General features: G+C 38.0%; 1 protein-coding gene across 1 annotated transcript; it reads left to right on the top strand.

The window, feature by feature from the left end:
* The first annotated feature begins 7,523 nt into the window (after positions 1–7,523).
* Positions 7,524–13,532, top strand: Selenok (selenoprotein K). Its single transcript, XM_076868248.2, has 4 exons — positions 7,524–7,598; positions 11,072–11,162; positions 12,562–12,645; positions 13,442–13,532. Exons 1-4 carry the CDS (start codon positions 7,580–7,582, stop codon positions 13,530–13,532), a joined length of 285 nt encoding a protein of 94 aa, XP_076724363.1. The 5' UTR covers positions 7,524–7,579.
* The last annotated feature ends 843 nt before the right edge of the window (positions 13,533–14,375 follow it).

Here is a 14,375-nt window from a genome sequence, read left to right as displayed (position 1 = left end):
TTTCAGGATGATCCAAATACTAGTAAGATGATTCTAGTGTCTATCAACAGTCTACCCAAAAGAAGGGCTCTAAGATCCACAACCTTGCAAATACATCATTCACAAAATTTGTAAACGTAAGATTTCACTTTAATTACCGCTCAAGAATTTTTGAGCTAAACTATGTTTCCTTGATTCTTACCAGACCCTTCATAGTTAAGGAAAACCACAAAACATTGATTTGACTAATATTATGGGATGCCATGTATATACTGTGTGCACAAATGCAATTGGGCAGAGTCAAATATAACCTCATGAAATAAAATTGCTTTTAAATTGCACTCCAACAGTTAATAGCCACCTGAGTAAATCCCTTGATTATAAGTTTCTATCCCTTCTGCAGGAACAAAAATATTTTGAAGAATTATCTAAAACATTAAAACGAAACTAGAAATGAGCTTGCAGTTTCTAACAAATATAACTTAACATGAAAAGTATTGTTACTTATTTCTAACGATAAAAAGAAATACAAGTTTATTATAGAAAATTTTGGAACTACAGAAAGATATAAAGAAGAAATTAGAGCTCCCCATAATGCCTTACATTTCTATATAATATATTTGGTATACATATGTTTCCACTTTTTGCATTGATATCATAGGTACTTCTTGTTTGTAATCCATTTATCTCGCTTAATGTATCATAAGTGATTTCCCATTTTTTAACATATAATGTGCTATTTTATTCCAAAATTTAGATAATTTCCCATTGTTACAAAAGTACAAGGCTTCCTTCCTTTTTTTTTTTTTTTTTTCATTGCAAGTAACACTGGAATAAATATCCTTGCTAATAAATCTGCTTGAATATCTCTTGATGCTTCTTTAGAGTAAATTCTGAAAAAGGAAATGCTGGATTAAAGATAAGAACTTTTCAAGGCTTATGATGGAAAATGTAATTTAGCAGCATTTCTCTGGAGTTTAACATTTCTAAAAACAGTGATTCAATTGAAATGACTAGAGTCATGTTCTGGTGGCTTCCCCATGTGGGAACAGATCCAAAGCTGAGCTTCTAAGTCCCCAGTTAGCCTACTAAATCCCAGTGTGAACTGTTTGTGCTATCACTGATGTTGCTGCAGGAAGTCTGAGTGACAGTTCTCTGTTTTCTGTGCCAGCCCCACTGGTATCCTCTGCACCAGCTCCCCTCTGCTGCCAGCCAGCAGAGCACAGGGCAGGAACAAAAGTAACCAAACAGGTCAATACCAGGGTGGCTATAGTCATTTCCACTTACTTCTTCACTTCTCTGCACATATGGTCTCCAAAATACTTGTGAAACATCTCAGTCTGAACATGAAAGACTGGGTGCCACTAAGAAGTAGCTAAATACATTCAAAAGGAATGAAAAAATAATATCAAGCAACACTTCCTTGCCTGCCAGTTTCCATTTTCAGCCTCGGTTTCATACTTCCCGTCAAAAACAAGTTAGGGTTTCATAGCAAAAGAGATGGCTGACTCATTATGATAAGACGATATTTTGCAGTTGAGACCCCCTCTTTGACCTTGGGTGATATTAACCAAGCTGCTGGTATTATATAATTAGTAATGAAAAAATAAGGTGATATTAAGACATTTGTGACAGTCTGTATAGTCACCTAGTTTTTTTTTTTTAAGTTTTAATTGTGGATGAATACAAAACCTTTATTTTATTTACTTATTTTTATGTGGTGCTGAGGATGGAACCCAAGGGCTCAAACATGCTAGGCAAGCACTCCACCACTGAGCTATAACTCCAGCCCTAGTCACCTAGTTTTAACAGCAACATCTCTAATAGATCCTTTTAAACCTGGCTAAGGATCTCTTCCATGACCATTTATCACTGGGCCATGAAAAAGAAACTTCTCCATAAAAGATCATAAAATAAACCTATTTCCTTGACCCTCCCATTAAAAGAACAAAGAGTAGCAAGTAAAAGTAAGATTTTATTTATGTTTTGTTGTAAAAACATTAAAAGTGGAATGTTTGATGATAAATGTTTTTAAACCACCCACACATTTTAGTTTACTGCTTATAATCAGTCTTTCTGTTTATAAACAATAATGTGTTTTGACTACAGTCAGAAAATAGCAGTTGTTCTGGAAAATTTATTCATAAACATAAGAATTTTTAAATCAAAAGCAAAGCAGTGTGTGTGATCTACAATCAAATCTAAGTTGTAATGTGGACTTGGAGAAATAAATTTATCAACTTGCACTTCTCTCATGAAAGATTAAGTAATTTGTACTAAACCCCTTGTTTTAGTCAGCTTTTGTGTCACTTGACCAAAAAAACCTGACAAAAACAGAGGAGGAAAGTTTATTTTGGTTCACACAGTTTCAGAGGTTCAGTCTATGGTGGGCCAACTCCATAGCTCTGGGCCCAGGTGAGGCAATCATGGCAGAAAGGTGTTGGGGAGGGAAGCAGCTCAGATGGGGGGGGGAGATAGATAAATAGAGAGAGAGAGACAGAGACAGAGAGAGAGAGAGAGAGAGAGAGAGAGAGAGAGAGAAGTCAAAACATAAACTGCAAAGACAGGACCCCAATGACCTACTTCCTTCTGTCACATCCTGCCTGCCTACACTTACCACTCAGTTAATCCATATTAGTGGATTAATCCACTGATTAGGTTAAGGCTTTCTCCATCTAATTGTTTCACCTCTGAATATTTTTACATTGTCTCACAAGTGAGTTTTGGGGAGTCACCTCATATGTAAACTGTAACACTCTCCATCTGAGGACAACTGAAAAGATTTGGATAAAATAATGGGGAAAATGTTTGAAAAACATAAAGAGCTAAGAAATAAGTCAGGAATTGCTTGGCCATGATGCAAAACAAGATGGAAATTCAGAGAGAAATCTATCAGTGAAACTTCAATGATCAGATTTTAGAATTGTGAGCTTCAGGGAAAGAAAGGAGACCTGTTCTTCATGGGAGATCCATTTACAGCTTTTGATTTTAACAGTACATGTACATTAAAGTGGCGAAAAAAAGATCCAAAAACCATTGAGTGCTCTAAACAAGTGAGTGATAAGAATAGTAAATTATGCATTCCTTAAAGTCATATGGTATATATATGTACACTAGTTTTTTAAATATAAAGATTAATGTTATCCTGAGATCCATAAACATAATATACGCTTCTGTTATACTTCTTATACTCCATATTTAGGGATCTAAAGACAAGACTTAAAAAGTATTTTGATATTAAAGAACATAATTATAAAAATATTTATATTTTCTTTTAATGATTATTCAGTGTCTCTACAATGCAACCAACACCCAAATCTCTGAGGGTTTTATTTTGAAAATCTGGACTAGCGTCCCATTCCATCTACCACTAAAACAGTTTATATTACACTTGCCAGGAATGCTAAAACTGAATCAATTTAAAAGTTTAAAATTTATAATTGGAATAGTGTTTCTCTTCCTGTAATGGAGCCATGAGTTTAAGTCAAGGTATTCTTTATATATATATATATATATATACTATTTAAATGTAAATAGACAGGCCCACTATGAAACTGATAATATCAAAGAGTTAGGGGAAAGTATTCCAGGTAGGATGAAAAGCTACCTGTAGAGTCCTGGAAATATGAAAAAAAAAAATTGGGGGTGTTCATAAAACTAAAAAACAACTTTTGCAGACATATTTTAGAGACTACCAATGAAATTTCAAACTTTTTTTTTTTTGGTACTGGGGATTGAACCCAGGTGTGCTTAACCACTGATGCACATCCCCAATCCATTTTTGTATTTTATTTAGAGACAGTCTCTCTGAGTTCCTTAGGGGCTTGCTAATTTGCTGAGGCTGGCTTTGAACTCACAATCCTCCTCCCTCAGCTTCCAGAGCTGCTGGGATTACAGACTTGCACCAGAATGCCTGGAAAAATTCCAACCAAATTCCAGTTTTAACCAACCAAATTTTCCAAGGAAAATTGCACTGTGAATGTTTATGAACATTTTCCCATTTTTGTACAGAACATAAGCTCAGGCAAATCTTTAAAAAGTATCTTCTAGGTGATTGGGGGTGTGGCCCGGTGGTAGAACACACACACACACACACACACACACACACACACACACCCCAAAGCCTTGGGTTGATCCCCAGTGACAGCACGCATGCACATGTACACACACACCCACCCACACACATACAGGAAATGAAAAAAGGAGAAAGTAACTTTTAGAGTAAAATAATCATCACTTGAGCTGAAGGAATGAACATGCTTATTGGCTCAAAAAAAATGCTGATTTGCACAGCACAGCCAGTTTGAGGCTATATAACTTTTAAAAAAATTGAAAACAATTAGAAGTTGCCATGAAAAGCAATAACGAAGAGCATAAGATAGAAAAGTGAGACAATTAAAGAGTTAACATTTCTGAGCCCAGACGAAATAAAAACCACAAAGGCAATAACCATAAGAACAAACACATAAAAGGTTAATAAAGAATATAAATGCCATCTATTTCCCATGTTCCCTGAAGGTAATATTGAGGGCATCTGACTGTTTTGATGTAACCCAGTGTTCCTTTGCTATCTTGGAAACACCAGTCCTCTCCAACTCCCAGGCCTTCTGTTCTAAATGGGACTGATTCCAGATTCAGCTTCAGAGGTGACTGTCATTCTGAATAGCTCATCCCTCTGGCCAAGGGATTGATGCAGAGATGGAAAGTAATTCACTTAGAAATCACAGAACTTTTGCTGGAAAGGTGTCTGGGAAAGAAATAACTGAAGGAATCTATTTTGCAACTTTGAGAACTGAGATACACTGGAATAGTCTCCAGAAGCCACCCCATACTATGAACACCACATTGAATTATATCCTGTTTCAATACCTCTGCCTAGGTGTGGAGAAGTGGTATAGCACAGGGGTTTAAAGCATGAATTGTAAAGCCAGGCTCTTGATTCTAAGCTCTGCTTCTGTGACCTTGGACAAGTCATTTGGGTTTCTTCATCTGTAAAATGGGAATGAGAGCCCACTTAATAGTGTTAAAGATTTCAATGAATGAATACATGAACAGCACTCAAAACATTGCCTGGCACAGGGTAAGTGCTATACAAATGTTAGCTATTATTGTTATTGTGAAGATTAAATGTGTTTTGAAGAATAAATGTAAAAAAAAGAATAATAAATGTAAAGTGCTTAGAACATTGCTTGACACTTAGCCAACCCTGTATGACTATTATTCATCATTAAAGACTGAGGAAATTCAGTGATCCATTCAACAAATAGTTACTGAGTGCCTTTTCTATGCCGGGCAAATAAAGTATTTCTTCTAGACCATCACTGTCTAACAGAAATGTTATGTGAGCCATGAATGAGAGCCATGGATGTAACTTAAAAATCTTAGTTACATTAAAAAATGAAAAAAGGTAAAATCACTTTAAGTATTTTATTTAAAACAATATCCAAAATATTCCCATTTCCTAAAGTCATTAATATTAAAAACTTGATTCATTTTACATTTTTTTCATTCTAAATCTTTGTGATCTTATGTACGTTTTGTACAGTTCCTCTCAAATCTGACTAGCCACATTTCAAGTGCTCAACAGGGGGCTAATGGTTAACTTATAGTTCTAGACATTAATGGAGGTTAGGGAAAGAGGGGAGATGTCATATTTGTCCTCTACTCCATCTTGTTACTAACTATGCACTTTTTTTCATTTGCAAAGTTTTTGTTATTTTATTGGATAGTTCTTATCAAGAGGAAGCACATGAGAAAACAATGCAGAAAAACATGGGTCTATTAAGGAACAGTTTTCTTTCTGTCTCCAACCAACAAATTTATCCAAGTACTGGCCACTTGCCAAAGGGCTATGGTATCCTTGAGGATACAAAAGGGAACAACGTAAATAAGGTTCCCTTAGAAATTTTCTTTAGGAAGAGACAAAAATCAATTATACAATAAATAATTTCATACTAGATTAAAAAAACAGAAGGAAAATAATCTCAAGGTGCCATGGAAGAGCACTATGAAGTGATGACACTCAAGCTGACAGATGAACAGCTCTGAATGTGCAAGGAGTCAGGGAAAGTGTTCCAGGTAGAGGGGAATGCATGTGCAGAATCCTGGAGACACCAAAAACCTAGCTGATTCACAAAACTTTAAAAAAAAAAATCTAAACATGGTTTTTGAATGTCACATATGTGGCAGTAGGTATACTGAAAGGGACAATCAAGTGGGCAGGTGATAATGGATCTATAGGCCATGACAGGGACCTGGGTTTTATTTTAGGAGCAACAGGGACATACATGATCTCCATCCTAAGGTCATTCTTGCTACAGTCTGAAAAACTGCTTAAGGGTTGAAAATGTGAAAACTGGGATTTCAGTTACAAGGCAACTAGTGCAGAACAGGGGAGAGCTGATGGTGGCAACTGTCTGGGTTAAGGCCTTTAGGAATACCTAGAACCCGTCTCTCCAGTATTTTTGCAAAACTCATCTATGATTGTGCAGCAAAATTTTCAAATGTGGTGAAGGATACTGTTTTGTCCTATGATGCACTTTTTTGGCGGGGTAATTGGGGGAGTGCTCTCGTCTCCCCCAAATCACCATAAGATAAAATCTTTGTCAATTCTAGGTATTAGAACATATAATCTTAACCAACCATTGTTAAACATAAAGTACAGTTATTTCCAAAATGTAATTTTCCTTTTCCTGTTAAGGAAGGTGGTGGGGTCTTCCCAAGGCGATGCCACACGGCTTAAGAAATAAGGAGAGGTTGGGGAGACGAAGGAACCAATCATTAGGCGCCTACACAAAAAGAACAGTAAGTACAAAGGCCTTCAGACAGGAAAAATAATTGCCTTCTTTAAGGAACCGAAACAGGCGAGTGGATGGAGGAGCAAAAGAATGCGGTTCATATTTAATAACCAAGATGTGCATAACCAAGACGTGTCTTGACATCACAGAGAAAGGTGTCTAGCTAAGGTCGAATTTTTACAATTGCTTCACAAAAGCTGATAAAAACTCCACCTCTGTTGAACACAGAGCAGAAAATACTGGTTTAAAAGAGAATGAACACATCTAGGAGAGGCTTGGCAGCGTAGTCCCAAAGGTGTGACACTTAAGTTCTTCGCGGGAGTCACCACGTCAGGGCACATTCCTCCAATCAGATCCCCAAACTAACACCTCCACACCTTCAAACGTCCACAAGTCAGGAAAGTTCTGAGGAATTTATTGTCTTCAATCGGCTCACACGCTTTGCCTACCCTGACCCTGTGCCTATCAATCAAAAGCAGCTTTGCCCATTCTAGGGTGCAAACGACCTGTCCGCACCCAAATCTTAAAAAACTCAGCTAATGGGCTCTGGCAGGATAACGATCAACAAAACCTCCCACTACCGGCTCCCCAGCCTCCACCGGAAGTTGCCTGAGTGGCGAGACAAAAACTCCGTCGAGGGGCGTGTCTCCGCCAGCAGCCAATGGGCTCTGCCCACCTCCCTCCTCTACAGCGTTCGTTCTAATCGTGGCCTGTGACGTTTGAAGAGCCGGCGCGGAGGGAGTTACGGAAGCCGAGAGGGGCGGGGCATTTTAGTCGCTGGGAAGCCGGGAAGCGGAGGCAAGATGGTTTACATCTCGAATGGTGAGTTGGAGGGGATGTTGGGGTGGCCGATTTCCAGGCAGGCCGGATTTCGGAATTTTGTTTTCCCATCCTAGCTCGTCCAGCCCAGGCCCCGGAGCGGCTTTCCCGGCCTTCGTGCCGAGTGACCGGGCGGAGCTGGATGCGAAATCGCCCCAGCCTAGAGCGCGTCAGCGTTTGTCCCTTTGCTGACGACGATCGGGGACCGAGGTCCCCTGGAGTGGGGTCCTGCGGACGTGAAGCTAGGCACGGGGATCTCGGAACCCTTGCCTTTGTACAGCGAGCTTCTGATGGCGGATTCGCGAAAGTGGTCTTTGCTCTCGGGCGTGGTTGTCCTTAACTAGTGGAGAACGGGATGTTGACTTGGTACACGTAGCTCTTTCTTTCTTTGCCTTGAGCACTGTTAGAGCCCCTGTGCTTATCGCCTCGTTTAGTCTTTGTAACTGCCTAGTCAGGTAATGTTTTACCCCTGTCTTAAGGATGGAGACTGAGGCCAGAGGCCCTGGATCACAGAAGTAGTTAATGGCTGAGTTCGAATTCGAACCCAGGTAGGTTAGCATCAGCGGCCTTATTAACCATACTGTTTCTCTAATGTGTTAAAAAAAAAAAAAAAAATCCCCAAACCAGAACTAGCCTAAGGCCATAATTAGATAAAAGCTTTGGATAGGCTCTTCCCCCAAAAGCGTGTAGCCAGTCATATACCCAACTTTTTGCCCGATTTTCCAGGAACTAAAGAAAAAGCACCCTTGTCTCTAGGAGCAAATTAATTATCATAGGAATAGAGGATCTGAGAGAGACTTAATTCTGTAAGTTTACAAAGGAAATGGCTGGAAAGAAAAGACTTAGTATAATGGATGAGATCAGTGTCAGACCAACTGCTGCTCACCTGTTTGACTCAGGTGATATTCCGTGGTGCAATGTTAGTAGTTTTTGGATCAGTGGAAGTAGGTACTGGTTCTACTTGAATCATCTGTTTATCTCCAGACTGTTAGGGCAGTCGGTGAGAAGTCTTGGCTGAGTGTACTTTGCATTTCTTTGCTTTACTAAATCCTATCTCCCACTTTAAAAATCCTGGAAACAAGTTGGTTGGTGGACACTAAAGGAAAGCATCAAAATTTAATTTCTTCTTTTTTTTTTAATATTTATTTTTTAGTACTTGGCGGACACAGCATCTTTGTTTGTACATGGTGCTGAGGATCAAACCCCAGCTGCACGCATGCCAGGCGAGCACGCTACCACTTGAGCCACATCCCCAGCCCAAAAATTTAATTTCATGTTAGTTTTGGACACTTGCAGACTTTAGTTTGTCTTATAGTATTTGTGATTAAGACTAGTAGCTTCTATTTATGCATTATTGAGTAATTCCTTGTATTCGTTGAATGCTTTAATGTATATACAGTATTCTATTTAAGCCACATAAATATCCTGTTAGGACCTTTTATCTCCCCTAACCTTTTTTTAAAATTTTGAGACAGGATCTCACTAAGTTGCTGAGGCTGGCCTGTGAACCTGCCATCCTCCTCCTTCAGCCTCCTGAATTGCTGGGATTATAGGCGTGCCCCACCACGCCCAACTTTATCTCACTTTTATAGTTGAGAAATGTAGTTTTATTCAAGCACCTTTTTTCCCTCTGGGGATACTAGAGGACAGGGGCTTCTGCCTTTACAAACTGGCATGGGGGAAGGGCAAACAAAAAGATAGACTGATGGGTGTGCATACTGTAGATTCTTTAAAATCACAACCGAAGAATTGGTGGGTTCCAGTTAGACCCTTTTTAGATTTGTACTTGTCGGCACAAAATATTTCTATTTCTATCTTATGATTTTCCCCTGAAAATTCCATGTGATGGATATTCCTGAAATACTTTTTCTCAGGCAAGAGAAATGTCACATCAACCCATAAAGCAGAGCTGATAAGAGGCAGAACCAAGCCTATACCCCCTTTTTTGACTGTGTAGCCAGTTTTTCTCACCACCTCAATGAGAGCTTAGATCCAGGTGGGTACCTGGGAATAAGTTGGTCAAGGAAAGAGGAAAAGTAAACCAGGGCAGAAGTGGTAAGCAGATAAAGCCCTTGGGACCTTGGAGAGGCAAGGTAGTTGACAGTTATTCTTTGCCCCAAGTATTCTGACCTCTTGAGTTGCAAGACTGAAACACTAGAGTATAAACTTTTCATGTAGTAGCTGCTGTTATTTAAAAGTACTTTGAAAAATTAGGTCCAGTTTAGCTTGAGACAAAGCTAGAGTTTATTGTTAGGCTCAAGAGCATCCTGTTATAGAAAATAGGGATCATTTTAATGAAGGACAGGCTACTTCCCTTTAGTATTTATAGCCTGGGGACTCTTTGATTTATAGGAATTTCATTAAAATAACTCATTCTGAAAATTTGTGAGAGTATGTATAAACAATCTTTTCATACAGGCAAGAGACTTTGCAAGTGAAAAAATATTTTAAAATGGAAGTGGTTGAACATTCCTTTCTATCCACCCAAGCCATTTGTTTCTTCAGAATATTTGAATAAAGAGATGTTTATACCATGTTCTCAGCAGCATGATTCAGTATAAGAAACTTGAGTCCACTGACAAATGATTGGATAAATGTATATACATACTCTGGAGTATTAGTCCTAAAAAGGAAGGAAAGTTTGACAAATGCTACAATGTGGATGTAACTTATAAGACACTATTAGGTGAAATAAGCTAATCACAAAAGAAGACATGATTCTTTTTTTTTTTTTTTTTGGTACTGGGGATTGAACCCAGAGGCACTTTACCATGGAATCACATCTCTAGCCCTTTTGTTTTTTGAGATAGGGTCTTGCTAAATTACTTAGGACCTCACCAAGTTGCTGAGGCTGGCCTCAAATTTGTGATCCTCCTGCCTCAGTCTTCCAAGTTGCTGGGATTACCTGCCCGGCTCCCTACAATTTCTCTTATATGAGGTTCCTACAAGTCAAATTCTTAGAGACGGAAATAATAGTTATTTCCAAAGGCTGGAGGAAGGAGGTAATGGGCAGTCAGAGTTTAATGAGTGCAGAGTTTCAGTTGGGGGAGACTAAAGTCTTGGAGGTGGATGGTAGTGATGGTTTAAGAACAGCATGAATGTACTTAATGCCACATAACTATGCTTAAAAATGGGGTAAATTTTATTATGTAAATTTTATCACTAAAATGTCTTGTTATATGTATTTTACTAATAAAAACAAAAGAGGTCTCAGAGAAATATTTGAATAGAATGAAGTCAACCACTTGACTTATATACCATAGGTAAGCATTTGATATATTAAAGGAATGATCCCTGGATTATGGAGCTTTACTTCCCTGAACCCTTCCTTAGAATGATACATACATTGTAGACTACTTCTTGTGTTGGCTATAGAAACAGCTGACTGAATTTATCATTGTTGCCTACCTAAATGTAATGCCGCTTGGGTCAGAAATTTGTAGTACTCACCAAAGTTTCTGTATTCTTTTCTATAGGACAAGTGTTGGACAGCCGGAGTCAGTCCCCATGGAGACTATCTTTGATAACAGATTTCTTTTGGGGAATAGCTGAGTTTGTGGTTTTGTTGTAAGTATACTAGTGCTCTTAGTTGCTCTGATGTTTAAGTTGACTGAAGTATGTTAGTACATTATGTGGCATATCTTCAGCTTAGCTCTCCTGAAGCAGTTAATTGTAATTTTCAAATCATTTTTAGAAAGGGCAGTTGAGATTCATTTAATGTTAAAGCTGCCACCACCAAACATCTTCCAATTAAGTTAGCTGGGTTCACTTAACTTTGTAACCATTTCAATCTGCAACCAGGCCTGTCAATTCTGTTGTCAAATGACTATGCTTTGGATTCTGTCTACTGATTCCTTGTTTTCATATATGGGGCAACTTTTATTCTACATTATGTGTAATAACTGAATAAGGAGAATTTTTATCCTGTTTTTTAAGTAGTTAACTTTTTAAAATAAAGACAGAATTGATGCAAAGAAGACAACAATTTAAACTTCCTCAATAATTTTAAGCAATTCTTATTTAAGTGCATTTTTGGTCTTTCATGTGCTTGTTTTATGAGAACTACTAATAAGTCTTATGGTAAGTTTGAATGTGTATTTGACTGCCTCGTAAAGTACTGCAGAGTTGCAAAATCATGGGAGACAGTTCCTTCTTCACGTTACAAGGGGTAGCAGGATTGGCGTGATTATGGATGTTGGACATCAGAGGAAGTTATTCCGTATGGAGAAAACCATATGCAGGTTGACAGAGGAGTGTGAATATCAAGCTGTGGGCTTTATACTTAGTTTGCTTGTAGTTGTGGTCTAGAAAGCTTAATTTTATGGCTGCATGGAACATAAATAAAAAGGGGTAGAGTGTAAAATGAAAGAGAGAGAGTTCCATAGAAAAATTCAGCTAGACACAGGTGAGGACCTAAATTATGTGCAAAACTCATTTAAAGTGTTTTACATGTCCCAACTACTCCATATCCATTTACTGTTTTATTCTTAAATTTACTGTTAAATCCTTCTTCTTCACAAATAAAGAAAATTCCCTTTCAATGGAGTTCCAGAAGCCCTGTGCCTCTGCCACACCACTGTCACCCCGTTCCTTCCCAAGGTAATGTTAGGCAAAGGCTGTTGGCAGGGGAAAGGCAGGGGTGAGGAAAGTGAGACACTATGAAAACGGACTCTGGTACCTGACACTTGATGTAGAGTGGAGGAAGGAAATCAGAGAGGACTCTAGTTTCATGCTCAGTCTCAGGGAATTATTAGCAAATAAGTGTGGGTTTGGCAGAAAACATAATACTTAATTTAGACACATGTATAAGCTAGATCCTGTTGACCTGTGGGTGCAAGAAATGTAGATTTGGCACTACTGAGTAGCTTTATACATCTTTTCACAAAAATGATAGTTAAAACCATGGAAATATATTTTTAATGTGGTCAAAAGTGATACCTCAGTTGTTTTCTGTTCTTTGTTTCAGTTTTAAAACTCTGCTTCAGCAAGATGTGAAAAAAAGAAGAGGCTATGGAAACTCATCCGATTCCAGATATGATGATGGAAGAGGGTATGGCTTTTTAAAATTGATAATAGTTTATTATAATTGTATTACATATTTTGGGTGAAGTTAGACTAGTGGAAGTTAACAGTTAAGTTCCATTTCACAAAAAATTAATGAATTACTGTAAATCAAAAATCATGTTGCCTCTGATTTGATAAACAGTTGATTTGGCAAAGCTAAAGTACAAACGGGAGCCTAGTGTGATGGTGCATACCTATAATCCCAGCAGCTCTGGAGGTTGAAGCTGGGGGATCACAAGTTCAAAGTCAGTCTCAGCAATTTAGCAAGGCTCTAAGCAATTCAGAGAGACCCTGTCTTTACATAAAATATAAAAAAGGGCTGGGGCTATAGCTCAATGGTTAAGTAACCCTGAGCTTAATCCCCGGTAACCACCCCACCAAAAAAAAAAATCCTATAGGAAAAGTCGAAATTAGAAGATGAAAACTGATGGCTAACATTAAAGATTTCAATTTACAGTATAAATTTCCATCTGCCAATGAAAATCTCAGAAGGTCAGATAGCATGGGCTGGGTTTGTGTTTCCACGTGGTAGAAAGCAGCCTGAGTTGCTGGGGGCTTGTTCATCCTAATCCTGGCTTGACTGTTTCCTCACTTGCATTAGGTCTCTGGTTCCTATAAGTATTTGAATTTTCAACTCCTGATCTAAATGGTAGTTCCTATTTTAAAGACTCTTTAATGATCATGTGATGATTGAAAAATGAAAGGGTCTAGTTAAATGTTCAGAAGGGATCCATTGAAATTATGTCTACTAAACAGTAGATACTAACTTTATCTTTTACCAGGCCACCAGGAAACCCTCCCCGAAGAATGGGTCGAATCAATCATCTTCAGGGCCCCAGCCCTCCCCCAATGGGTGGTGGATGAGGAAGGTAACTTAAAATCTGAAATTATTTTCTAAGCTTTTATTTTGAAAATGTCTCCTTAGGAATATTTTCTTTAGGAAAACTCAAGTCATTCAACATTTTATAATTACTCAGACATTGTTTGGGAAAATATTTCTGACTTAACCCCTGGGCAGTTTGTCAACTTTGTTATCAAAGTATCTTTTGAGAAAGGTATTATAACCCTGTGTAACATGTTGAGCTTTATATAGGTCCAATTGAATAACTGGTAACTAATATTATAACCTTTCTTTTAGGTAAACGTCTGCTCTAAGAAGCAGACAACTAAATGTACACATTCATAGAAGAAGAAAACCATTAAGAGAAGTGGAGGGCTACCATGCTAGACAAGTGGAGGAATGTGTACGTCTAAATAAGGATTGCTCTGTGTCCTCACAGATCAATGAGGTCACGCTGGGAATTCCCCTCTGCAGGGATCTGGCCTGACTGACATGCAATTCCATAAATGCACATGTTTGTCTCATCTTTTTTGTATAGTTTATTAAAGTATTAATATAGTTTTAATAAGTAAATATTTTTAGGTTGTAAAACTGGTTCCTCATCTTTATATAATTAATCACAAAATACTCTAAACCTGAAGAAAATAAAGGCTGCATATTCAGTGCTTGTGTCCCTTTTGTCAACTGTACATGGTTAATTTGTTCTTGTGTTTATTTCAGTAGTATGTATAAAATCTGTGCTCTTGAATTAATTTTTGTCTTTAATATAATTTGTCCCATCATGTCTGATTAGCTATCAGGTATAATTATCAGGGTACTTATAAAGCTATTGCCAACAAACCTGAGCTTCAAAATGGAGATTTGCTGCCTAATCT

This window comes from Callospermophilus lateralis, chromosome 1 (genome assembly GCF_048772815.1).
Source record: "Callospermophilus lateralis isolate mCalLat2 chromosome 1, mCalLat2.hap1, whole genome shotgun sequence".
Lineage (NCBI taxonomy): Eukaryota > Metazoa > Chordata > Mammalia > Rodentia > Sciuridae > Callospermophilus > Callospermophilus lateralis.
The sequence above is the reverse complement of the archived record's forward strand: the minus strand, read 5'-3'. Positions and strand labels throughout refer to the sequence as shown.